The sequence below is a fragment of the Oncorhynchus masou genome, unplaced genomic scaffold, assembly GCF_036934945.1.
Source record: "Oncorhynchus masou masou isolate Uvic2021 unplaced genomic scaffold, UVic_Omas_1.1 unplaced_scaffold_4094, whole genome shotgun sequence".
Classification (NCBI taxonomy): Eukaryota; Metazoa; Chordata; class Actinopteri; order Salmoniformes; family Salmonidae; genus Oncorhynchus; species Oncorhynchus masou.
Genome location: NW_027010493.1, coordinates 1,534 through 29,529, shown reverse-complemented (window position 1 = coordinate 29,529; position 27,996 = coordinate 1,534). Strand labels below are relative to the sequence as shown.

Below are 27,996 nucleotides of genomic sequence, written 5' to 3'. Positions count from 1 at the left end.
ACTGTTTGGTCATTTGTTGTATAACTTGGCTGTATTCCAAGCATGCTGTAGTGTGGAATAAAGGTCCCGTAACCCTTTCTCTAACCTCTGACCTCTAACCCCTTGTAGACGTGCAGTCAGACGGAGCTGGAGAACTGGATCACGGCCATCCACTCGCGTGCGCGCGGCCGTTGCCAGGCAGCATCACCGGGGAGGACACGGTGCGTCTGTTGAGCGGAGATTAAGAAGCTGGAGCAGAAGATCGACATGGACGAGAAGATGAAGAAGATGGGAGACATGCAGCTCAGTGCCGTGACCGATACCAAGAAGAGGAAGACCATACTGGACCAGGTGAGAGAGTGAGCTCAGTTACCGATACCAAGACAAGGAATACTACTGGATCAGGTGTGTGTGTGTGTCTGTGTGTGTGTGAGCCCAGTTACCGATATCAAGAAGAGGAAGACCATACTGAACCAGGTGTGTGTGAGCTCAGTTACCAATACCAAGACGAGGAAGACTACTAGACCAGGTGTGTGAGCTCAGTTACCGATGCCAAGGAGAGGAAGACTACTGGACCAGGTGTGTGAGCTCAGTTACCGATACCAAGACGAGGAAGACCATACTGGACCAGGTGAGAGAGAGTGTGAGCTCAGTTACCGATACCAAGACGAGGAAGACTACTGGACCAGGTGTGTGAGCTCAGTTACCGAAACCAAGGCGAGGAAGACTACTGGACCAGGTGTGTGAGCTCAGTTACCGATACCAAGAAGAGGAAGACTACTAGACCAGGTGTGTGTGAGCTCAGTTACCGATACCAAGGCGAGGAAGACTACTGGACCAGGTGTGTGAGAGTGTGAGCTCAGTTACCGATACCAAGAAGAGGAAGACTCCTAGACCAGGTGTGTGTGAGCTAAGTTACCAATACCAAGACGAGGAAGACTACTGGACCAGGTGTGTGTGAGCTCAGTTACCAATACCAAGAAGAGGAAGACTACTAGACCAGGTGTGTGTGTGTGTGTGTGTGTGTGTGTGTGTGTGTGAGCTCAGTTACCAATACCAAGAAGAGGAAGACTACTGGACCAGGTGTGTAGGAGGGACAAGAAGATAGGAGAGTAGATGATAAAGCTCGTCACTGACGCCAAGAAGAGACAGAACAGTATTGATCATGTAATTAGGGGTCCAGACCCTGTTTGTCGAAACTAATGCACTTGGCCTTGTTAGACCCTGACCTACCATGGAGCACTTGGCCCCTGTTAGACCCTGACCTACCATGGAGCACTTGGCCTTGTTAGATCCTGACCTACCATGGAGCACTTGGCCCTGTTAGACCCTAACCTACCATGGAGCACTTGGCCTTGTTAGATCCTGACCTACCATGGAGCACTTGGCCTTGTTAGATCCTGACTTACCATGGAGCACTTGGCCCTGTTAGACCCTGACCTACCATGGAGCACTTGGCCCCTGTTAGACCCTGACCTACCATGGAGCACTTGGCCCCTGTTAGATCCTGACCTACCATGGAGCACTTGGCCCTGTTAGACCCTGACCTACCATGGAGCACTTGGCCCCTGTTAGACCCTGACCTACCATGGAGCACTTGGCCCCTGTTAGACCCTGACCTACCATGGAGCACTTGGCCCTGTTAGATCCTGACCTACCATGGAGCACTTGGCCCCTGTTAGACCCTGACCTACCATGGAGCACTTGGCCCTGTTAGACCCTGACCTACCATGGAGCACTTGGCCCCTATTAGACCCTGACCTAGTATTCTCTTAATGAATCCCAAAGTTCATATCGTCCTTAATGGGTCTGTTAATGAAAGGCAGATCCTTTGATGTGTGTCTGTGAGGTAGTCTCTGTTTGGCTTCCTGGTTGGCTGCCTGGATGGCTGGCTCACTGGTTGCTGACTGTCTGGTTGGTTGGCAGGATGGGCGCCTGGCTGTTGGCTGGTTTGGTGCCTGGCTGTTGGCTGCCTGCTTGGCAAGCTGGTTTGCTGGGGGACTGTTTGGCTGACTGGTTGCCTGGCTGGTGACTGGCTGGTTGGGTGCCTGTTCGGATGCCTGCTCGACTGACTGTCTGCCTGGTTGGCATGGGCAACTTTGGCAGCGTCTGGTTACACATTGTGCTGAGGCCTTGCTCCTCAGAAATATCTGTCTCTCCCAGTCTGCTTCTCAAACGCCATGTTATTCCCTATGTAGTGCCCGTAGGGAATAGGGCGCCATTTGGGACTCAACCCTCTGTGTCAGTCTTTACCCCCCTCCTCCCTCCTGTCTGAACAACAGTTCAGCATTCACCCTGCTACTATTTCTGAGGTGCTGTTGCACCTTCTTCACCACCGTCTATGTGAAGGGACCGTTTCAGGTCCTCAGGTACCCGCTGTTGAACTTTGAACTTTGAACTTTTGACCCTCTTCACTCCCGGCCCCATCGATGTGGCTGGAGGCGTCGTCTCTCTGCTGTCTCCTGTGGTCCACCGTCAGCTCTTTGGTTTTGTTGACGTTTGGGTGGGGAGACACACGTGGCAGTGTAACCACTCTCAAAATGCATAGACACAGCTATGGATGCAAAGACTGTCCATCCGTGAGAAACATGGATGTACCAAACCCAGATTGCCCCTTTTTGTTTTAAATGGGTTGTTGTGTTTTGTTCTAGATCTTTCTGTGGGAGCAGAACTTGGAACAGTTTCATATGGGTTTGTTCCGGTTCCGATGTTACCTGGCCAGTCTGCAGGGAGGGGAGCTGCCCAACCCCAAACGCCTGCTAGCCGTAGCCTCCAGACCCACTAAACTGGCCATGGGACGCCTCGGAATCTTCTCTGTGTCGTCCTTTCATGCTCTGGTGAGTTGCGAGCGCGCGCGCATACACACACACTCACACCAAAACACCACCTATCCATTTCCTGTCAAACAAACTAGACAAAAGTAGTTATTTATTTTTCTCTGAATTATGATCGTGTTGCCTACTACCACTGACTGGGGAAAAGTCTTCAATACATAACTCAACAACAATGCCCACTACAAAACATACCTTTATTTAACTAGGCAAGTCAGTTAAGAACAAATTCTTGTTTTCAATGACGGCCTGGGAACAGTGGGTTAACTGCCTTGTTCATTTTTTGTAGCTTGTCAGGTTGGGGGAATTGAACTTGCAACCTTTCGGCTACTAGTCCAATGCTCTAACCACTAGGCTACGCTGCCGTCCTGTATGATGGAGGCAATTTTTGCACGGTTATTGATCGCTCTGCCACAATGCCAGCCTCCTCCACAGAGCGGAGGTCGTTATGTTTGTCTGCAGAACACTGGAATCGTAGGTAACGCAAGAGTGTAGCATTTAATTGGTTGGGAGGGGAGCGTTCAGCAGAGCAGTGTGTGGAGGTGAGTCGGCTGATCAGTCGAATCCCTGTTGCTCGTCGCCTACATGGCCGGTGTTCCAAATGGCACTCTATTGCCTTGGTAGTGCACCACTTTAGACCAGTACCCATAGTAGTGCACTATGTAGGGAATAGGTGCCATACTAGTGCGCTATGAAGGGAATAGGGTGCCATAGTAGTGCACTATAGGGAATAGGGTGCCATAGTAGTGCACTATGTAGGGAATAGGGTGCCATAGTAGTGCACTATGTAGGGAATAGGGTGCCATAGTAGTGCACTATGTAGGAATAGGTGCCATAGTAGTGCACTATGTAGGGAATAGGGTGCCATAGTAGTGCACTATATAGGGAATAGGGTGCCATAGTAGTGCACTATGTAGGGAATAGGGTGCCATAGTAGTGCACTATGTAGGGAATAGGGTGCCATAGTAGTGCACTATGTAGGGAATAGGGTGCCATAGTAGTGCACTATGTAGGGAATCTCTCTCTGTCTCTCACATTTGGCCCAGCGTCGTCCGGGTTTGGCCGGGTGGAGGTATGAACTTGCCTAGTAAAGTAACCCAGTATGGTAGTTGTAAGATATTTTTTCCTTTGTCCTAAGAACAGCCTCAATTGGTCGGGGCATGGACTCAACAAGATGTCGAAAGCGTTTCACGGGGGCGCTGGCCAATGTTGACCCAAACACAGTTGTGTCTATTGCCCATTCACCCTCTGAATAGGACACATACCATCCATGTCTCGGGTTTTATAAACAACCCATCTCCTCCTCTTCATCTCCACTGATTTAACCTGTCTCCTCCTCTTCATCTCCACTGATTTGAAGTGGTTTTAACAAGTGACGTCAATAAGGGATCATAGCTTTCACCTGGTCAGTCTATGTCATGGGAAGAGCAGGTGTTCTTAATGTTTTGTACACTGTCTATATAACCACCAGTCCCTCCTCCTGGTCTATATAACCACTAGTCTGTCCTCCTGGTCTATATAACCACTAGTCTGTCCTCCTGGTCTATATAACCACTAGTCTCTTCTCCTGGTCTATATAACCACTAGTCTCTCCTCCTGGTCTATATAACCACTAGTCTGTCCTCCTGGTCTATATAACCACTAGTCTGTCCTCCTGGTCTGTGTAACCACTAGTCCTCCTGGTCTATATAACCACTAGTCTGTCCTCCTGGTCTATATAACCACTAGTCTGTCCTCCTGGTCTATATAACCACTGGTCTGTCCTCCTGGTCTATATAACCACTAGTCTGTCCTCCTGGTCTATATAACCACTAGTCTGTCCTCCTGGTCTATATAACCACTAGTCTGTCCTCTGGTCTATATAACCACTAGTCTGTCCTCCTGGTCTATATAACCACTAGTCTGTCCTCCTGGTCTGTATAACCACTAGTCTCTCCTCCTGGTCTGTATAACCACTAGTCTGTCCTCCTGGTCTATATAACCACTAGTCTGTCCTCCTGGTCTGTATAACCACTAGTCTGTCCTCCTGGTCTATATAACCACTAGTCTGTCCTCCTGGTCTATATAACCACTAGTCTGTCCTCCTGGTCTATATAACCACTAGTCTGTCCTCCTGGTCTATATAACCACTAGTCTGTCCTCCTGGTCTATATAACCACTAGTCTGTCCTCCTGGTCTGTGTAACCACTAGTCCTCCTGGTCTATATAACCACTAGTCTGTCCTCCTGGTCTATATAACCACTAGTCTGTCCTCCTGGTCTATATAACCACTAGTCTGTCCTCCTGGTCTATATAACCACTAGCCTGTCCTCCTGGTCTATATAACCACTAGTCTCTTCTCCTGGTCTATATAACCACTAGTCTCTCCTCCTGGTCTATATAACCACTAGTCTGTCCTCCTGGTCTATATAACCACTAGTCTGTCCTCCTGGTCTATATAACCACTAGTCTCTTCTCCTGGTCTATATAACCACTAGTCTCTCCTCCTGGTCTATATAACCACTAGTCTGTCCTCCTGGTCTATATAACCACTAGTCTGTCCTCCTGGTCTATATAACCACTAGTCTCTTCTCCTGGTCTATATAACCACTAGTCTGTCCTCCTGGTCTATATAACCACTAGTCTGTCCTCCTGGTCTATATAACCACTAGTCTCTCCTCCTGGTCTATATAACCACTAGTCTTTTCTCCTGGTCTATATAACCACTAGTCTCTCCTCCTGGTCTATATAACCACTAGTCCTCCTGGTCTATATAACCACTAGTCTGTCCTCCTGGTCTATATAACCACTAGTCTCTTCTCCTGGTCTATATAACCACTAGTCTCTCCTCCTGGTCTATATAACCACTAGTCCTCCTGGTCTATATAACCACTAGTCTGTCCTCCTGGTCTGTATAACCACTAGTCTGTCCTCCTGGTCTGTATAACCACTAGTCTGTCCTCCTGGTCTATATAACCACTAGTCTGTCCTCCTGGTCTATATAACCACTAGTCTCTTCTCCTGGTCTATATAACCACTAGTCTCTCCTCCTGGTCTATATAACCACTAGTCCTCCTGGTCTATATAACCACTAGTCTGTCCTCCTGGTCTGTATAACCACTAGTCTGTCCTCCTGGTCTGTATAACCACTAGTCTGTCCTCCTGGTCTATATAACCACTAGTCTGTCCTCCTGGTCTGTGTAACCACTAGTCTGTCCTCCTGGTCTATATAACCACTAGTCTCTTCTCCTGGTCTATATAACCACTAGTCTCTCCTCCTGGTCTATATAACCACTAGTCTGTCCTCCTGGTCTATATAACCACTAGTCTGTCCTCCTGGTCTATATAACCACTAGTCTCTTCTCCTGGTCTATATAACCACTAGTCTGTCCTCCTGGTCTATATAACCACTAGTCTCTTCTCCTGGTCTATATAACCACTAGTCTCTCCTCCTGGTCTATATAACCACTAGTCTTTTCTCCTGGTCTATATAACCACTAGTCTCTCCTCCTGGTCTATATAACCACTAGTCTCTCCTCCTGGTCTATATAACCACTAGTCTCTCCTCCTGGTCTATATAACCACTAGTCCTCCTGGTCTATATAACCACTAGTCTGTCCTCCTGGTCTATATAACCACTAGTCTCTTCTCCTGGTCTATATAACCACTAGTCTCTCCTCCTGGTCTATATAACCACTAGTCCTCCTGGTCTATATAACCACTAGTCTGTCCTCCTGGTCTGTATAACCACTAGTCTGTCCTCCTGGTCTATATAACCACTAGTCTGTCCTCCTGGTCTATATAACCACTAGTCTGTCCTCCTGGTCTATATAACCACTAGTCTGTCCTCCTGGTCTATATAACCACTAGTCTGTTCTCCTGGTCTATATAACCACTAGTCTCTTCTCCTGGTCTATATAACCACTAGTCTCTTCTCCTGGTCTATATAACCACTAGTCTGTCCTCCTGGTCTATATAACCACTAGTCTCTCCTCCTGGTCTATATAACCACTAGTCTCTCCTCCTGGTCTATATAACCACTAGTCTGTCCTCCTGGTCTATATAACCACTAGTCTCTTCTCCTGGTCTATATAACCACTAGTCTCTCCTCCTGGTCTATATAACCACTAGTCTCTCCTCCTGGTCTATATAACCACTAGTCTCTTCTCCTGGTCTATATAACCACTGGTCTCTCCTCCTGGTCTATATAACCACTAGTCCTCCTGGTCTATATAACCACTAGTCCTCCTGGTCTATATAACCACTAGTCCCTCCTCCTGGTCTATATAACCACTAGTCCGTCCTCCTGGTCTGTATAACCACTAGTCCTCCAGGTCTATATAACCACTAGTCCTCCTGGTCTATATAACCACTAGTCTGTCCTCCTGGTCTGTATAACCACTAGTCTGTCCTCCTGGTCTATATAACCACTAGTCTGTCCTCCTGGTCTATATAACCACTAGTCTCTCCTCCTGGTCTATATAACCACTAGTCTGTCCTCCTGGTCTGTATAACCACTAGTCTGTCCTCCTGGTCTATATAACCACTAGTCTGTCCTCCTGGTCTATATAACCACTAGTCTGTCCTCCTGGTCTGTATAACCACTAGTCTGTCCTCCTGGTCTGTATAACCACTAGTCTGTCCTCCTGGTCTATATAACCACTAGTCCTCCTGGTCTATATAACCACTAGTCCTCCTGGTCTATATAACCACTAGTCCTCCTGGTCTATATAACCACTAGTCTGTCCTCCTGGTCTATATAACCACTAGTCTGTCCTCCTGGTCTATATAACCACTAGTCCTCCTGGTCTATATAACCACTAGTCCTCCTGGTCTATATAACCACTAGTCCTCCTGGTCTATATAACCACTAGTCCTCCTGGTCTATATAACCACTAGTCTGTCCTCCTGGTCTGTATAACCACTAGTCTGTCCTCCTGGTCTATATAACCACTAGTCTCTCCTCCTGGTCTATGTAACCACTAGTCTGTATAACCACTAGTCTCTCCTCCTGGTCTGTATAACCACTAGTCTGTCCTCCTGGTCTATATAACCACTAGTCTGTCCTCCTGGTCTATATAACCACTAGTCCTCCTGGTCTATATAACCACTAGTCTGTCCTCCTGGTCTATATAACCACTAGTCTCTCCTCCTGGTCTATATAACCACTAGTCTCTCCTCCTGGTCTATATAACCACTAGTCTGTCCTCATGGTCTATATAACCACTAGTCTGTCCTCATGGTCTATATAACCACTAGTCTGTCCTCCTGGTCTGTATAACCACTAGTCTGTCCTCCTGGTCTATATAACCACTAGTCCGTCCTCCTGGTCTATATAACCACTAGTCCCTCCTCCTGGTCTATATAACCACTAGTCTGTCCTCCTGGTCTGTATAACCACTAGTCTCTCCTCCTGGTCTATATAACCACTAGTCCTCCTGGTCTATATAACCACTAGTCTCTCCTCCTGGTCTATATAACCACTAGTCTGTCCTCCTGGTCTATATAACCACTAGTCCTCCTGGTCTATATAACCACTAGTCTCTCCTCCTGGTCTATATAACCACTAGTCCTCCTGGTCTATATAACCACTAGTCTCTCCTCCTGGTCTATATAACCACTAGTCTGTCCTCCTGGTCTATATAACCACTAGTCTGTCCTCCTGGTCTATATAACCATTCCATGGTCAGACCTAACCAGCAGTGTCAGGTTTTGTGGGTGAGATGTTCTGTGTGTTAGATATGCTCCTTTCAATAATGCTGTCTCTGTGAATGTCTTTTTCTCTCTCTCTCTCTGTCTTTCTCTCCTTTTGTCTGTCTCTGTGTGTGTCTGTCTCTCTCTGTCTCACTCTGTGTGTTTGTCTGTGTGTCTCTCTCTGTGTCTGTGTCTCTGTGTGTGTGTGTCTCTCTGTGTGTCTCTTTCTCTCTGTGTCACTCTCTCTTTCGCTGTTTCTTTCTCTGTGTGTGTGTCTCTCTCTCGCTGTTTCTTTCTCTGTGTGTGTGTGTGTGTGTGATGTAGGTGGCAGCCCGTACAGAGAGCGGAGGGAAGAGACGTACCCAGGCCATGTCACGTACCTCCTCATCCAAACGTAAGAGCAGGTTCTCCTCTCTGTGGGGCCTGGATACTACTTCCAAGAAGAAGACCACAGCCCACCCCACCATCAACCAGGTATGTGTCTTTAACTCCAGCAGACCACAGCCCACCATCAACCAGGTATGTGTCTTTAACTCCAGCAGACCACAGCCCACCATCAACCAGGTATGTGTCTTTAACTCCAGCAGACCACAGCCCACCATCAACCAGGTATGTGTCTTTAACTCCAGCAGACCACAGCCCACCATCAACCAGGTGTGTGTCTTTAACTCCAGCAGACCACAGCCCACCATCAACCAGGTATGTGTCTTTAACTACAGCAGACCACAGCCCACCATCAACCAGGTATGTGTCTTTAACTCCAGCAGACCACAGCCCACCATCAACCAGGTATGTGTCTTTAACTCCAGCAGACCACAGCCCACCATCAACCAGGTATGTGTCTATAACTCCAGCAGACCACAGCCCACCATCCTCCTGGTCTATGTAACCACTAGTCCGTGCTCCTTGTCTATATAACCAGCAGCTCTATAGAAATTAACCTGCATAGACATCTGGAACAATACACTGAAACTGCCACTTAGAACTGCCACTTAGAACTGCCACTTAGAACTGCCACTTAGAACTGCCACTTAGAACTGCCTCTTAGAACTGCCACTTAGAACTGCCACTTAGAACTGCCTCTTAGAACTGCCTCTTAGAACTGCCACTTAGAACTGCCACTTAGAACTTCTTTGCTCAGCCATTTTTTGGAGGGGTTCTATATTGGCCTGGCCGTTTCTCCCTCAGGTCTTTGCTGATGGGGAGGAGCCTGTGAAAAAGCCCCTGGACGGGATCTATGATGTGGACACTGCCAGGGAGAGAGGGGTACGTAGGCATCACACACACACACACACACACACACACACACACACACACACACACACACACACACACACACACACACACACACTGCCAGGGAGAGAGGGGGTAAGTAGGCATCACACACACACTGCCAGGGAGAGAGGGGTACGTAGGCATCACACACACACACACACACACTGCCAGGGAGAGAGGGGTACGTAGGCATCACACACACACACACACACACACACACACTGCCAGGGAGAGAGGGTGCGTAGGCATCACACACACACACACACACACACACTGTCCTGTGTGTGTGTGTGTGTGTGTGTGTGTGTGTGTGTGTGTGTGTGTGTGTGTGTGTGTGATGCCCCTCCCTCTCTCCTGGCAGTGTGTGTGTGTGCCAGACTAGTGGTTATATAGACCAGGAGGACTAGTGGTTATATAGACCAGGAGGAGAGACTAGTGGTTATATAGACCAGGAGGACAGACTAGTGGTTATATAGACCAGGAGGACTAGTGGTTATATAGACCAGGAGGAGATGATCTATATAACCACTAGTCTCACACACACACACACACACACACACTGCCAGGGAGAGAGGGGTACGTAGGCATCACACACACACACACACACACACACACACACACACACACACACACACACACACACACACACACTGCCAGGGAGAGAGGGTACGTAGGCATCACACACACACACACACACACACACACACACACACACACACACACACACACACACACACACACACACACACACACACACACACTGCCAGGAGAGAGGGTAAGTAGGCATCACACACACACACACACACACACACACACTGCCAGGGAGAGGGGTAAGTAGGCATCACACACACACACACACACACACACACACACACACTGCCAGGGAGAGAGGGTAAGTAGGCATCACACACACACACACACACACACACACACACACACACACACACACACACACACACACACACACACACACACACACACACACACACTGCCAGAAGAGGGGGTAAGTAGGCATCACACACACACACACACACACACACACACACACACACACACACACACACACACACACACAGACTGCCAGGGAGAGAGGGGTAAGTAGGCATCACACACACACACACACACTGCCAGGGAGAGAGGGTAAGTAGGCATCACACACACACACACACACACACACACACACACACACACACACACACACACACACACACACACACACACACACACACACACACACACACACACACACACACACTGCCAGGGAGAGAGGGGTAAGTAGGCATCACACACACACACACACACACACACACTGCCAGGGAGAGAGGGGTAAGTAGGCATCACACACACACACACACACACACACTGCCAGGGAGAGAGGGGTAAGTAGGCATCACACACACACACACACACACACACACACACACACACACACACACACACACACACACACACACACACACACTGCCAGGGAGAGAGGGGTAAGTAGGCATCACACACACACACACACTGCCAGGGAGAGAGGTGTAAGTAGGCATCACACACACACACACACACACACACACACACACACACACACACACACACACACACACACACACACACACACACACACACACACACACACACACACACACACTGCCAGGGAGAGGTGTAAGTAGGCATCACACACACACACACACACACACACACACACACACACACACACACACACACACACTGCCAGGGAGAGGGGTAAGTAGGCATCACACACACACACACACCACACACACACACACACACACACACACACTGCCAGGGAGAGAGGGGTAAGTAGGCATCACACACACACACACACACACACACTGCCAGGTAAGTAGGCAGTCGGGTACCATGCATCTTCCTAGCTTGGTGGATAACTGATACTGAGTCATCAGTCAAAGAACATCATTTACAAAATCTTTAGGCTGGTAGGAACACACTATTTACAGAGTGTCTGTTTCCTAGAAGAGTGAAGAAGAGACTGCCTCGGGTCAAATGTACATTGAGCAGTGGTGTAAAGTACTACTTAATTTGTTTTTTGGGGTGTCTGTACTATTTACTTTTTATATTTTTGACTACTTTTGCTTTCACTTCACAACATTCCTAAAGCAAATCATGTACTTTTTACTCCTTGCATTTTCCTTGACACCTAAAAGTACTCATTACATCTTGAATGCTAAGCAGGACAGGAAAATAATGAAATTCACGCACTTATCAAGAGAACATCCCTGGTCATCCCCACTGCCTCTGATCTGGAGGACTGACTAAACAGAGAACATCCCTGGTCATCCCTACTTCCTCTGATCTGGAGGACTCACTAAACAGAGAACATCCCTGGTCATCCCCACTGCCTCTGATCTGGAGGACTGACTAAACAGAGAACATCCCTGGTCATCCCTACTTCCTCTGATCTGGAGGACTCACTAAACAGAGAACATCCCTGGTCATCCCCACTGCCTCTGATCTGGAGGACTGACTAAACAGAGAACATCCCTGGTCATCCCTATTGCCTCTGATCTGGAGGACTCACTAAACAGAGAACATCCCTGGTCATCCCCACTGCCTCTGATCTGGAGGACTCACTAAACAGAGAACATCCCTGGTCATCCCCACTGCCTCTGATCTGGAGGACTGACTAAACAGAGAACATCCCTGGTCATCCCTACTTCCTCTGATCTGGTGGACTCACTAAACAGAGAACATCACTGGTCATCCCTACTGCCTCTGATCTGGAGGACTCACTAAACAGAGAACATCCCTGGTCCTCCCTACTGCCTCTGATCTGGAGGACTCACTTAACAGAGAACATCCCTGGTCATCCCAACTGCCTCTGATCTGGAGGACTCACTTAACAGAGAACATCCCTGGTCATCCCAACTGCCTCTGATCTGGAGGACTCACTAAACAGAGAACATCCCTGGTCATCCCTACTGCTTCTGATCTGGTGGACTGACTAAACAGAGAACATCCCAGGTCATCCCTACTTCCTCTGATCTGGAGGACTGACTAAACAGAGAACATCCCTGGTCATCCCCACTGCCTCTGATCTGGAGGACTGACTAAACAGAGAACATCCCTGGTCATCCCAACTGCCTCTGATCTGGAGGACTCACTAACCAGGGAACATCCCTACTGCCTCTGATCTGGAGGACTCACTAAACAGAGAACATCCCTGGTCATCCCAACTGCCTCTGATCTGGAGGACTCACTAAACAGAGAACATCCCTGGTCCTCCCTACTGCCTCTGATCTGGAGGACTCACTAAACAGAGAACATCCCTACTGCCTCTGATCTGGAGGACTCACTAAACAGAGAACATCCCTGGTCATCCCAACTGCCTCTGATCTGGAGGACTCACTAAACAGAGAACATCCCTGGTCATCAATACTGCCTCTGATCTGGAGGACTCACTTAACAGAGAACATCCCTGGTCATCCCAACTGCCTCTGATCTGGAGGACTCACTAAACAGAGAACATCCCTGGTCATCCCTACTTCCTCTGATCTGGTGGACTCACTAAACAGAGAACATCCCTGGTCATCAATACTGCCTCTGATCTGGAGGACTCACTAAACAGAGAACATCCCTGGTCATCCCTACTGCCTCTGATCTGGAGGACCAACTAAACAGAGAACATCCCTGGTCATCCCTACTGCCTCTGATCTGGAGGACTCACTTAACAGAGAACATCCCTGGTCATCCCAACTGCCTCTGATCTGGAGGACTCACTAAACAGAGAACATCCCTGGTCATCCCTACTGCCTCTGATCTGGTGGACTGACTAAACAGAGAACATCCCTGGTCATCCCAACTGCCTCTGATCTGGAGGACTCACTAAACAGAGAACATCCCTGGTCATCCCAACTGCCTCTGATCTGGAGGACTCACTAAACAGAGAACATCCCTGGTCATCCCTACTGTCTCTGATCTGGAGGACTCACTAAACAGAGAACATCCCTGGTCATCCCTACTGCCTCTGATCTGGAGGACTCACTAAACAGAGAACATCCCTGGTCATCCCTACTGCCTCTGATCTGGAGGACTCACTAAACAGAGAACATCCCTGGTCATCCCCACTGCCTCTGATCTGGAGGACTGACTAAACAGAGAACATCCCTGGTCATCCCCACTGCCTCTGATCTGGAGGACTCACTAAACAGAGAACATCCCTGGTCACACTACTGCCTCTGATCTGGAGGACTCACTAAACAGAGAACATCCCTGGTCATCTCTACTGCCTCTGATCTGGAGGACTCACTAAACAGAGAACATCCCTGGTCCTCCCTACTTCCTCTGATCTGGTGGACTCACTAAACAGAGAACATCACTGGTCATCCCTACTGCCTCTGATCTGGAGGACTCACTAAACAGAGAACATCCCTGGTCCTCCCTACTGCCTCTGATCTGGAGGACTGACTAAACAGAGAACATCACTGGTCATCCCTACTGCCTCTGATCTGGAGGACTCACTAAACAGAGAACATCCCTGGTCCTCCCTACTGCCTCTGATCTGGAGGACTCACTAAACAGAGAACATCCCTGGTCCTCCCTACTGACTCTGATCTGGAGGACTCACTAAACAGAGAACATCCCTGGTCATCCCTGCTGCCTCTGATCTGGAGGACTCACTAAACAGAGAACATCTCTGGTCATCCCTACTGCCTCTTGATCTGGAGGACTCACTTAACAGAGAACATCCCTGGTCATCTACTGCCTCTGATCTGGAGGACTCACTAAACAGAGAACATCCCTACTGCCTCTGATCTGGAGGACTCACTAAACAGAGAACATCCCTACTGCCTCTGATCTGGAGGACTGACTAAACAGAGAACATCCCTGGTCATCCCTACTTCCTCTGATCTGGTGGACTCACTAAACAGAGAACATCCCTGGTCATCAATACTGCCTCTGATCTGGAGGACTCACTAAACAGAGAACATCCCTGGTCATCCCTACTTCCTCTGATCTGGAGGACTCACTAAACAGAGAACATCCCTGGTCATCCCTACTCCCTCTGATCTGGTGGACTGACTAAACAGAGAACATCCCTGGTCCTCCCTACTGCCTCTGATCTGGAGGACTCACTAAACAGAGAACATCCCTACTGCCTCTGATCTGGAGGACTCACTAAACAGAGAACATCCCTACTGCCTCTGATCTGGAGGACTCACTAAACAGAGAACATCCCTGGTCATCTCTACTGCCTCTGATCTGGAGGACTCACTAAACAGAGAACATCCCTGGTCCATCCCTACTGCCTCTGATCTGGAGGACTCACTAAACAGAGAACATCCCTACTGCCTCTGATCTGGAGGACTCACTAAACAGAGAACATCCCTGGGCATCCCTACTGCCTCTGATCTGGAGGACTCACTAAACCAACATGCTTTGTTTGTAAATGATATCTGAGTGTTGGAGTGGGATCCTCGCTATCCGTAAATAAAAACAATTTTAACTAGAAAGATTTGCTTAAAATAAGGAATTTGAAATGATTTTTACTGTTGATACTTAAGTATATTTTAAACCAAATACTTTTAGACTTTTACTCAAGTTGTATATTACTGGGTGACCTTTTACTTTTACTTGAGGCATTTTATATTAAGGTATCTTTTACTTTTCCTCAACTGTGACAGTTGGGTACTTTACCCATCACTGACAGGTAGTCTGATGGCTTGTAACCACAGCAACAGCTCTGTGAGGACTACAGGTCAAATAATAAAACAATGCTGCAGGGTAGCCTAGTGGTTAGAGCGTTGGACTAGTAACCGGAAGGTTGCAAGTTCAAACCCCCCGAGCTGACAAGGTACAAATCTGTCGTTCTGCCCCTGAACAAGCAGTTAACCCACTGTTCCTAGGCCGTCATTGAAAATAAGAATTTGTTCTTAACTGACTTGCCTTGTTAAATACAATTAAAATAAAACAAACAAGCTAGTTCTAAACAATGTCTTTCTATCTTTCCAGAAGAGTCATGAGGGGAAGAGTCTTCCTCAGGTCAACTCAGACAGTCACATGACAGACAGTGATATCTGGGTGCCTGAGCACCTGACTCCGTCCTGGGTGTGTCTTCCAAACGACCAGCCTGTCCTCGCCATCATCCAGCCTGGAGAGTCTGCTCTGTACGCGCTAGAGACCATCTGCAAGGTAACTAGCAACTTAACTAACCTACACCAGAGACCATCTGCAAGGTAACTAGCAACTTAACTAACCTACACCGGGGACCGTCTGCAAGGTAACTAGCAACTTAACTAACCTACACCGGGGACCGTCTGCAAGGTAACTAGCAACTTAACTAACCTACACTGGGGACCGTCTGCAAGGTAACTAGCAACTTAACTAACCTACACCAGAGACCATCTGCAAGGTAACTAGCAACTTAACTAACCTACACCGGGGACCGTCTGCAAGGTAACTAGCAACTTAACTAACCTACACCGGGGACCGTCTGCAAGGTAACTAGCAACTTAACTAAACTACACTGGGGACCGTCTGCAAGGTAACTAGCAACTTAACTCAAATCAAAATCAAATCAAATCAAATTTATTTATATAGCCCTTCGTACATCAGCTGATATCTTAAAGTGCTGTACAGAAACCCAGCCTAAAACCCCAATCAGCAAGCAATGCAGGTGTAGAAGCACGGTGGCTAGGAAAAACTCCCTAGAAAGGCCAAAACCTAGGAAGAAACCAAGATGGGAAACTGGCTATGTGGGGTGGCCAGTCCTCTTCTGGCTGTGCCGGGTGGAGATTATAACAGAACATGGCCAAGATGTTCAAATGTTCATAAATGACCAGCATGGTCCAATAATAATAAGGCAGAACAGTTGAAACTGGAGCAGCAGCACGGCCAGGTGGACTGGGAACAGCAAGGAGTCTAGGGCTCAGGTCCTCCAAGAGAGAGAAAGAGAGAGAATTAGAGAACGCACACAGGACACCGAATAGGACAGGTGAAGTACTCCAGATATAACAAACTGACCCTAGCCCCCCGACACAAACTACTGCAGCATAAATACTGGAGGCTGAGACAGGAGGGGTCAGGAGACACTGTGGCCCCATCCGAGGACACCCCCGGACAGGGCCAAACAGGAAGGATATAACCCCACCCACTTTGCCAAAGCACAGCCCCCACACCACTAGAGGGATATCTTCAACCACCAACTTACCATCCTTAACTAACCTACACCGGAGACCACCTGCAGCTTTCCAGAGTAGAGAACAATGATGTTATGCCTCATCACACCAAGTGGTCTGTCCATCTCTTCCTGTCCTGGACTCGTTTAGTGTTCTCGTAACAGTGTTGTTTAACACTTTCAGGTTCTTCTCTTTAACCCCTTTCACACGTACCATCACAAGGGTTAAACTGGCCATTTTGATTTCACCAACAAACAAAAAAATGTAATCAAATCAAGTCGATTTTGTCGGTGAAAACGGATGGCAAACGGATAACAATGATCTAACACGTGAACTCTCTACGGATCATAACAGGACTGATGTCAGTCCATGACTTCCCAGTTATTTCTCCCCAATCAAAGCCCCACAGACGGGGAGGAGTGGACATACACTCACAGGCATTATGGCTGCTACCTCACACGGGCATTATGGCTGCTACCTCACACTCACACAGGCATTATGGCTGCTACCTCACACAGGCATTATGGCTGCTACCTCACGCAGGCATTATGGCTGCTACCTCACACAGGCATTATGGCTGCTACCTCACACTCACACAGGCATTGTGGCTTCTACCTCACACAGGCATTATGGCTGCTACCTCACACGGGCATTATGGCTGCTACCTCACACGGGCATTATGGCTGCTACCTCACACGGGCATTATGGCTGCTACCTCACACAGGCATTATGGCTGCTACCTCACACTCACAGGCATTATGGCTGCTACCTCACACAGGCATTATGGCTGCTACCTCACACAGGCATTATGGCTGCTACCTCACACTCACACAGGCATTATGTCTGCTACCTCACACAGGCATTATGGCTGCTACCTCACACAGGCATTATGGCTGCTACCTCACACAGGCATTATGGCTGCTACCTCACACAGGCATTGTGGCTGCTACCTCACACTCACACAGGCATTATGGCTTCTACCTCACACAGGCATTATGGCTGCTACCTCACACTGGCATTATTGCTGCTACCTCACACGGGCATTGTGGCTGCTACCTCACACAGGAATTATGGCTGCTACCTCACACTCACACAGGCATTATGGCTGCTACCTCACACAGGCATTATGGCTGCTACCTCACACAGGCATTGTGGCTGCTACCTCACACTCACACAGGCATTATGGCTTCTACCTCACACAGGCATTGTGGCTGCTACCTCACACAGGCATTGTGGCTGCTACCTCACACAGGCATTGTGGCTGCTACCTCACACAGGCATTGTGGCTGCTACCTCACACAGGCATTGTGGCTGCTACCTCACACAGGCATTGTGGCTGCTACCTCACACAGGCATTGTGGCTGCTACCTCACACAGGCATTGTGGCTGCTACCTCACACAGGCATTGTGGCTGCTACCTCACACAGGCATTGTGGCTGCTACCTCACACAGGCATTATGGCTGCTACCTCACACAGGCATTATGGCTGCTACCTCACACAGGCATTATGGCTGCTACCTCACACAGGCATTGTGGCTGCTACCTCACACAGGCATTATTGCTGCTACCTCACACAGGCATTATGGCTGCTACCTCACACAGGCATTATGGCTGCTACCTCACACAGGCATTATGGCTGCTACCTCACACTCACACAGGCATTATGGCTGCTACCTCACACTCACACAGGCATTATGGGTTCTACCTCACACAGGCATTGTGGCTTCTACCTCACTCACACAGGCATTATGGCTTCTACCTCACACAGGCATTATGGCTGCTACCTCACACAGGCATTATTGCTGCTACCTCACACAGGCATTATGGCTGCTACCTCACACAGGCATTATGGCTGCTACCTCTCCCCCTGTTTCCCCTCCCTCTCTACCCTGTTTCCCCCCCTCTCCCCCCGTTTCCCCCTCCTTTTTCCCCTCCCTCTCTCCCCGTTTCCCCTCCTTCTCCCTCCCTCTCCCCCCATTTCCCCCTCCTATCCTCCCGTTTCCATTCCCTCTCTCCCCTGTTTCCCCTCCCTCTCTCCCTGTTTCCCCTCCCTCCCTCTCCCCCGTTTCCCCCTCCTATCCTCCCATTTCCATTCCCTCTCCCCGTTTCCCCCTCCTATCCTCCCGTTTCCATTCCCTCTCCCCCTTTTTCCCCCTCCCTCTCCCCCCGTTTCCCCCTCCTATCCCCCTGTTTCCCCTCCCTCTCTCCCCTGTTTCCCCTCTCTCTCTACCCTGTTCCCCCCCCTCTCCCCCATTTCCCCTTCTTTTTCCCCTCCCTCTCCCCCCATTTCCCCTTCTTTTTCCCCTCCCTCTCCCCCATTTCCCCTCCCTCTCCCTCCCTCTCCCCCCTGTTTCCCCTCCCTCTCTCCCCGTTTCCCCTCCCTCTCTCCCCGTTTCCCCTCCCTGTTTCCCTTCCCTCTCCCCCTGTTTCCCTTCCCTCTCCCCCTGTTTCCCCTCCCTCTCCCCCTGTTTCCCTCCCTCTCCCCCTGTTTCCCCTCCCTCTCTCCCCGTTTCCCCTCCCTCTCTCCCCGTTTCCCCTCCCTGTTTCCCCTCCCTCTCTCCCCGTTTCCCCTCCCTCTCCCCCTGTTTCCCCCTCCTATCCTCCTGTTTCCCCTCCTCTCCCCCTGTTTCCCCTCCCTCTCCCTCCCTCTCCCCCCGTTTCCCTTCCCTCTCCCACTGGCTCACACAGACTTCCTCATGCAAAAATGAAAAGTCACTCGCGTTCAAATCATTAAATGTACCGAGATTACGTCCGTCATATGAAGTTGGTTTCAAATGTTTAGCATCTTGGTATATTATAGTACTTACACTGTATGTGTTCTGAAATTAAATGGTCACATTTTCACTAATAGGTTGTTCTTATTAAGATGGTTTAAAATGTGTACAGCTTCAACACAGTTTACAGTAAGTGTTGATCAGCTTGTTTGATGACAGACGCACTGAATTGTGAAATACTCTGATTCTTATTGTGCCCATTTTCCAGCTTTTAACACAGTTAACTTCCAGTCATGGATCTAATGACGTTTGAAGCTCCCTCTAGCCAATGATTACACCAATCCATGAAGTATACAAGTGCACACCTTGGGGATAAGGGTGGAGAATTGAGATGCAGCCCTACCCTGTACCGATCCTCTTTCTCACTTCTAAACTCCACACTCTGAATCTTTACTAAACTGTGTGTGTGTGTGTGTGTGTGTGTGTGTGTGTGTGTTCTCTACTTAAACTCCACAGGCCCACCAGCTGGATTCCACCAAACATTATCTGCGTCTCAAGTTCCTCATGGATAACCAAGTCCAATTCTACATCCCTAAACCTGACGAGCAGTTGTGTGACTTGGTACGTTTCTCATTTCCTCATCACAGATGATCTCCTGTCACAGTCTTAGCATCCCACTGAGATGACACACACCAGCGTAATAAATAAATTAGACTCCCTCCTCGTCGTATTCCGTTCGTGCTTCTTTTTGTAACAAGACATTCCTGTTCCTTCTCTCTTTTCATCTCTCCTTCTCTGCCTGTCCTTCTCTCTCTCTTTCTCTCTCTCGTTCTCTTCTTCTCTCCATCTCTCTCTCTTCATCTCTGCCTGTCCTCTCTCTTTCTCTCTCTCTCTCATTCTCTTCTTCTCTCCATCTCTCTCTCTTCATCTCTCCCTGTCCTTCTCTCTCTCTCCTTCTCTCCATCTATCTCCTTCTCTCTCTCTCTTCTTCTCTCCATCTCTCTTCATCTCTCCCTGTCCTTCTCTCTCTCTCCTTCTCTCCATCTATCTCCTTCTCTCTCTCTCTTCTTCTCTCCATCTCTCTTCATCTCTCCCTGTCCTTCTCTCTCTCTCTCTCTCTCTCTCTCTCTCTCTCCATCTATCTCCATCTCTCTCTCTCTCCATCTCTCTCCTTCTCTCCATCTATCTCCTTCTCCCACTCTCTTCTTCTCTCCACAGCTTTATAAAGAGATAGAGCTGGGCTCCAAAATAACCAAAGTCGTCCAGTTCGACAGGGATGAGTCCTGTATGATTGGCTACGGTAAGGATGAGTCCTGTATGATTGGCTACGGTAAGGATGAGTCCTGTATGATTGGCTACGGTAAGGATGAGTCCTGTATGATTGGCTACGGTAAGGATGAGTCCTGTATGATTGGCTACGGTAAGGATGAGTCCTGTATGATTGGCTACGGTAAGGATGAGTCCTGTATGATTGGTTATGGTAAGGATAAGTCCTGTATGATTGGCTACAGTAAGGATGAGTCCTGTATGATTTGCTACGGTAAGGATGAGTCCTGTATGATTGGCTACGGTAAGGATGACTGGTTTCGGTAAGGATGAATCCTGTATGATTGGCTACGGTAAGGATAAGTCCTGTATGATTGGTTACGGTAAGGATAAGTCCTGTATGATTGGCTACGGTAAGGATGAGTCCTGTATGATTGGCTATGGTAAGGATGAGTCCTGTATGATTGGCTACGGTAAGGATGATTGGTTGCGGTAAGGATAAGTCCTGTATGATTGGCTACGGTAAGGATGAGTCCTGTATGATTGGCTACGGTAAGGATGAGTCCTGTATGATTTGCTACGGTAAGGATGAGTCCTGTATGATTGGCTACGGTAAGGATGAGTCCTGTATGATTGGCTACGGTAAGGATAAGTAATGTATGATTGGCTATGGTAAGGATAAGTCCTGTATGATTGGCTACGGTAAGAATGATTGGTTGCGGTAAGGATAAGTCCTGTATGATTGGCTATGGTAAGGATAAGTCCTGTATGATTGGCTACGGTAAGGATGAGTCCTGTATGATTTGCTACGGTAAGGATAAGTCCTGTATGATTGGCTACGGTAAGAATGATTGGTTACGGTAAGGATAAGTCCTGTATGATTGGCTACGGTAAGGATAAGTCCTGTATGATTGGCTACGGTAAGGATGATTGCTTTCGGTAAGGATGAATCCTGTATGATTGGCTACGGTAAGTATGAGTCCTGTATGATTTGCTACGGTAAGGATGAGTCCTGTATGATTGGCTACGGTAAGGATGATTGGTTGCGGTAAGGATAAGTCCTGTATGATTGGCTACGGTAAGGATAAGTCCTGTATGATTGGCTATGGTAAGGATAAGTCCTGTATGATTGGTTACGGTAAGGATAAGTCCTGTATGATTGGCTACGGTAAGGATGAGTCCTGTATGATTGGTTAGGCACTCTATTCCCTATATAGTCCACTACTTCCGACCAGAGCCCTATAGAACACTATTCCCTATATATAGTGCACTACTTTAGACCAGGGCCCTATAGAACACTATTCCCTATATATAGTGCACTACTTTAGACCAGGGCCCTATAGAACCCTATTCCCTATATAGTGCACTACTTCAGACCAGAGCCCTATAGAACCCTATTCCCTATATAGTGCACTACTTTAGACCAGAGACCTTTGGCACCTGGCTAAAAGGAGTACACTTCACTATAATGACAATGGGGTGGCATTTGGGATGCAGACAATGTCATTTATGTCCACATTCACAGATCATTTGACATGCTTAGAATGCAATTCTGAAGCACCCTATTCCCTATATAGTGCACTACTATGGCACCCTGTTCCCTATATAGTGTACCACTATGGCACCCTATTCTCTATATAGTGCATTACTATGGGCCCTGGTCTAAAGCACTACAATTCTCCCCTTTTTAATTCCGATCATGTTGTAGTATACAGAGTGAATTTTTCCACTCGCGGTTGTGATGTATCCTGTTATTGACTTCCAGTCATATCTCAGATTTCCTGTCTTTCTTAGACCAATCCCTGTCAGGGCAGAGAAAATAAATCCCAGGTGATTTAGTGATGTGCTTTCAATTAATGAAGTGTTTCTCTCTCCTCACTCACTCACTCACTCACTCACTCACTCACTCACTCACTCACTCACTCACTCACTCACTCACTCACTCACTCACTCACTCACTCACTCACTCTCTCCTCTCTCTTTCACTCTCTCTCTCTCTCTCTCTCTCTCTCTCTCTCTCTCTCTCTCTCTCTCTGTCTCTGTCTCTGTCTCTCTCTGTCTCTCTCTCTCCTCTCCTCCAGGGTTTTCCATCTCAGTGGTAGAGGAGGATTTTGTGCAGCAGCTCTACATAACCGATGTAAAGGCGGGAGGATTGGCCTTCGCCAGAGGTTCATTACAACTCAAATGAGTTTCCATCTCCATTTATCTGTATCTGAGTATATAACAGAACAGACAGGGCAGGGAGAGTGAAGATATGATTAGTTTCATGCCAGACAGGGAGGAGAGGGACGATATGATTAGTTTCATGCCAGACAGAGAGGAGAGGGACGATATGATTAGTTTCATGCCAGACAGAGAGGAGAGGGACAATATGATTAGTTTCATGCCAGACAGAGAGGAGAGGGACGATATGGTTAGTTTCATGCCAGACAGAGAGGAGAGGGAGGATACATGATTATATTCATCAGCCATCTCTATGCAATCTCCACTGAAAAGTTGGTGGTGGCTGTACAATCGTATAGTTACTGCAGTTGATGAGACATTCCAAACTGTCTGTGTGTGGGGGGGAATGCTCTCTCCAGTGATAATGTTGAGGTCAATATGGGGGTGGTGAAGGATTTTTTATTTATTTATTTTTTAGCAATGAATGGATATTAATGGCTCATTTGATAATTGTGCAACAATGGACTAAAGAAAACAGTTATCCAACAGCCTCAAGTCTTCTGATTAGCATAACGATCCTCACGACTGGCATGGTTGAATATGACAACGCGCTGAGCAGTGTTGTGATGGACATTAAAAAAAATAAAATAAAAAAATTATCATGTGAAGAAAAACAGCCTTGAAAATGTTCATCTTGCCTTCGTGTGGTAAAATACTCATCGGTTCATCAAATCAAATCTGCCCGCGCTTGGTAAAGATATGAGAGTGCGGGGGTGTGTGGGTGGGGACGACGACGACATAACGACCTCCTTAGAACTATTTGGCAGAACGCCCAGAATATGTAATAATAAAGAATGAATCAATTTAATATTGACTTCGAGTGTCCCTGTGTAGAATGTCTTTCTATTTTATATTTGAGACTCTTCAAAGTAGCCACCCCTTTGCCTTGATGACAGCTTTGCACATTCTTGGCATTCTCTCAACCAGCTTCACCTGGAATGCTTTTCCAAAAGTCTTGAAGGGGTTCCCACATATGCTGAGCACTTTTTTGGCTGCTTTTCCTTCACTCTGCGGTTTAACTCATTCCAAACCTTCTCAATTCGGTTGAGGTCGGGTGATTGTGGATGCCAGGTCATCTGATGCAGCACTCAATCACTCTCCTTCTTGGTCAAATACACCTTACACAGCCTGGAGGTGTGTTGGGTCATTGTCCTGTTGAAAAACAAATGATAATCCCAATAAGAGCAAACTAAAGGAGATGGCGTATTGCTGCAGAATGCTGTGGTAGCCATACTGGTTAAGTGTGCCTTGAATTCTAAATAAATCACTGACAGTATCACCAGCAAAGCACCCCTACACCATCACACCTCCTCCTCCATGCTTCAAGGTGGGAACCACACATTCTGAGGTCATCTGTTCAACTACTCTGCATCTCACAAAGACACAGCGGTTGGAACCAAAAATCTCAAATTTGGACTCATCAGACCAAAGGACAGATTTCCACCAGTCTAATGTCCATTGCTCGTGTTTCTTGGCCCAAGCAAGTCTCCTCTTCTTATTGGTGTCCTTTAGCAGTGATTTCATTGCAGCAATTCGACCATGAAGGCCTGATTCACACAGTCTCCTCTGAACAGTTGATGTTGAGATGTGTCTTTTACTTGAACTCTGTGAAGCATTTATTTATGCTGCGATTTCTGAGGCTCTAATGAACTTATCCTCTGCAGCAGAGGTACCTCTGGGTCTTCCTTTCCTGTGACGGTCCTCTTGAAGAAACGTAATTCTTGAAGAGAGAGAGATGTTTTAGTCTGGGTTTCTGTATAGCACTTAGTGAAAAATGCTGATGTAAAAAAAAAAAAAGCCTTCATAAAATAAATTTTATTGATTCAGAAAAAATAGTCCAACATCCAGCCATTATGCCGTTTTCTGCTGTGCTGTGATTATTATATTTATATTTGTTCAGCTTGTACAATACTTCTCAGATGAGCACGCGTGAGCACACACGCACTAATATACTGTCTTTGGCTCTTCAGGTCTGAATGCGGGCGATGAGATCTTGCAGCTGAATGGGAAAGACTCGTGCAGATTGAAGTTCGGGGACATGAAGGGGGCGTTTTCCCAGGCCTCTCTGTCCCTGACCGTCAACACTCTGCCCTCCACGGACCGACGACAGCTCTGCTACCTGCCCCCCCGACGCTCTGACGCACAGGAAGTCCTCCACACAGACATCTTCTCTGTGAACCAGGGTGAGTTACAGTAGTCCTCCACACAGACATATTCTCTGTGAACCAGGGTGAGTTACAGTTGTCCTCTATACTGACGTGTTCTCTGTGAGTTACAGTAGTCCTCTATACTGACGTGTTCTCTGTGAACCAGGGTGAGTTACAGTAGTCCTCCACACAGACATCTTCTCTATGAACCAGGGTGAGTTACAGTAGTCCTCTATACTGACGTGTTCTCTGTGAACCAGGGTGAGTTACAGTAGTCCTCCACACAGACATCTTCTCTGTGAACCAGGGTGAGTTACAGTAGTCCTCCACACAGACATCTTCTCTGTGAACCAGGGTGAGTTACAGTAGTCCTCTATACTGACGTGTTCTCTGTGAGTTACAGTAGTCCTCTATACTGACGTGTTCTCTGTGAGTTACAGTAGTCCTCTATACTGACGTGTTCTCTGTGAGTTACAGTAGTCCTCTATACTGACTTGTTCTCTGTGAGTTACAGTAGTCCTCTATACTGACGTGTTCTCTGTGAGTTACAGTAGTCCTCTATACTGACTTGTTCTCTGTGAGTTACAGTAGTCCTCTATACTGACGTGTTCTCTGTGAGTTACAGTAGTCCTCTATACTGACGTGTTCTCTGTGAGTTACAGTAGTCCTCTATACTGACGTGTTCTCTGTGAGTTACAGTAGTCCTCTATACTGACCTGTTCTCTGTGAGTTACAGTAGTCCTCTATACTGACATGTTCTCTGTGAGTTACAGTAGTCCTCTATACTGACGTGTTCTCTGTGAGTTACAGTAGTCCTCTATACTGACGTGCTCTCTGTGAGTTACAGTAGTCCTCTATACTGACATGTTCTCTGTGAGTTACAGTAGACCTCTATACTGACATGTTCTCTGTGAGTTACAGTAGTCCTCTATACTGACATGTTCTCTGTGAGTTACAGTAGTCCTCTATACTGATATGTTCTCTGAGTTACAGTAGACCTCTATACTGACATGTTCTCTGTGAGTTACAGTAGTCCTCTATACTGACATGTTCTCTGTGAGTTACAAGTAGTCCTCTATACTGACGTGTTCTCTGTGAGTTACAGTAGTCCTCTATACTGACGTGTTCTCTGTGAGTTACAGTAGTCCTCTATACTGACGTGTTCTCTGTGAGTTACAGTAGTCCTCTATACTGACGTGTTCTCTGTGAGTTACAGTAGTCCTCTATACTGACCTGTTCTCTGTGAGTTACAGTAGTCCTCTATACTGACATGTTCTCTGTGAGTTACAGTAGTCCTCTATACTGACGTGTTCTCTGTGAGTTACAGTAGTCCTCTATACTGACGTGCTCTCTGTGAGTTACAGTAGTCCTCTATACTGACATGTTCTCTGTGAGTTACAGTAGACCTCTATACTGACATGTTCTCTGTGAGTTACAGTAGTCCTCTATACTGACATGTTCTCTGTGAGTTACAGTAGTCCTCTATACTGATATGTTCTCTGAGTTACAGTAGACCTCTATACTGACATGTTCTCTGTGAGTTACAGTAGTCCTCTATACTGACATGTTCTCTGTGAGTTACAAGTAGTCCTCTATACTGACGTGTTCTCTGTGAGTTACAGTAGTCCTCTATACTGACGTGTTCTCTGTGAGTTACAGTAGTCCTCTATACTGACATGTTCTCTGTGAGTTACAGTAGTCCTCTATACTGACCTGTTCTCTGTGAGTTACAGTAGTCCTCTATACTGACGTGTTCTCTGTGAGTTACAGTAGTCCTCTATACTGACCTGTTCTCTGTGAGTTACAGTAGTCCTCTATACTGACATGTTCTCTGTGAGTTACAGTAGTCCTCTATACTGACGTGTTAGGGAACATTTGGGAACCTGGTAATATTGATATGCTAGCAGGACCGCTGCTCACCATGGTCTGTCTATGTTGTTGATGTTTGTATTGTTGATGTTTGTATCTGTTTGTTTTGTTTGTATTGTTGTTGATGTTTGTATTGTTGATGTTTGTATTGTTGTTTGTATTGTTGTTGATGTTTGTATTGTTGTCGAAGTTTGTATTGTTTGTTTGTATTGTTGTTGATGTGGTGTTCATGTTTGTATTGTTTGTTTGTATTGTTTGTTTGTATTGTTGTTGTGGTGTTCATGTTTGTATTGTTGATGTTTGTTTGTATTGTTGATGTTTGTATTGTTTGTTTATATTGCTGATGTTTGTATTGTTTGTTTGTAATTGTTGATGTTTGTATTGTTTGTTTGTAATTGTTGACGTTTGTATTGTTTGTTTATATTCTTCATGTTCCAGAGGAGATTCTGGATGACAGGGTTGGTCTGATGCTGGATAGTTCTGGAGCCAGCCTGGACGACGACTCTGAGATCTTCAGCGGTTCTGGAGCCAGCCTGGACGACGACTCTGAGATCTTCAGCGAGGCAGACCAATGCAAAAAGGTAATGGTTCTCTTCTCCTTCCTATTTCACCTCTATTCAAGCAGGGACGTCCCATTGAGACCCAACGTCTCTTTCCCGAAGGAGCCCTGCGTCACCAAAATGCAGCAAATACAACGTGCATAATAATGATACAAATGACAACAAACATTGATGTGATTATGTTGACAGTGTGGATCACCAGTGGTTCGTCTCTGTGCTTCACTGAACATTGTGCTGCACCGTCTGTAATCTAGAGACGTCTCCTCTCTGCACCGTCTGTAATCTAGAGACGTCCCCTCTCTGCACCGTCTGTA

At 47.3% G+C, this 27,996-nt stretch overlaps 1 protein-coding gene across 1 annotated transcript; it reads left to right on the top strand.

The window, feature by feature from the left end:
• Positions 1-220: 220 nt before the first annotated feature.
• Positions 221-27,703, top strand: LOC135534886 (rho guanine nucleotide exchange factor TIAM1-like; the record flags this gene model as incomplete). Its single annotated transcript, XM_064961695.1, has 10 exons — positions 221-330; positions 2,631-2,816; positions 8,808-9,317; positions 9,672-9,749; positions 15,738-15,917; positions 20,134-20,238; positions 20,836-20,917; positions 22,965-23,051; positions 25,077-25,289; positions 27,561-27,703. Coding segments are annotated over exons 1-10 (1,668 nt in total), but the record flags the coding sequence as incomplete, so codon positions are not given.
• Between the last annotated feature and the right edge of the window lie 293 nt (positions 27,704-27,996).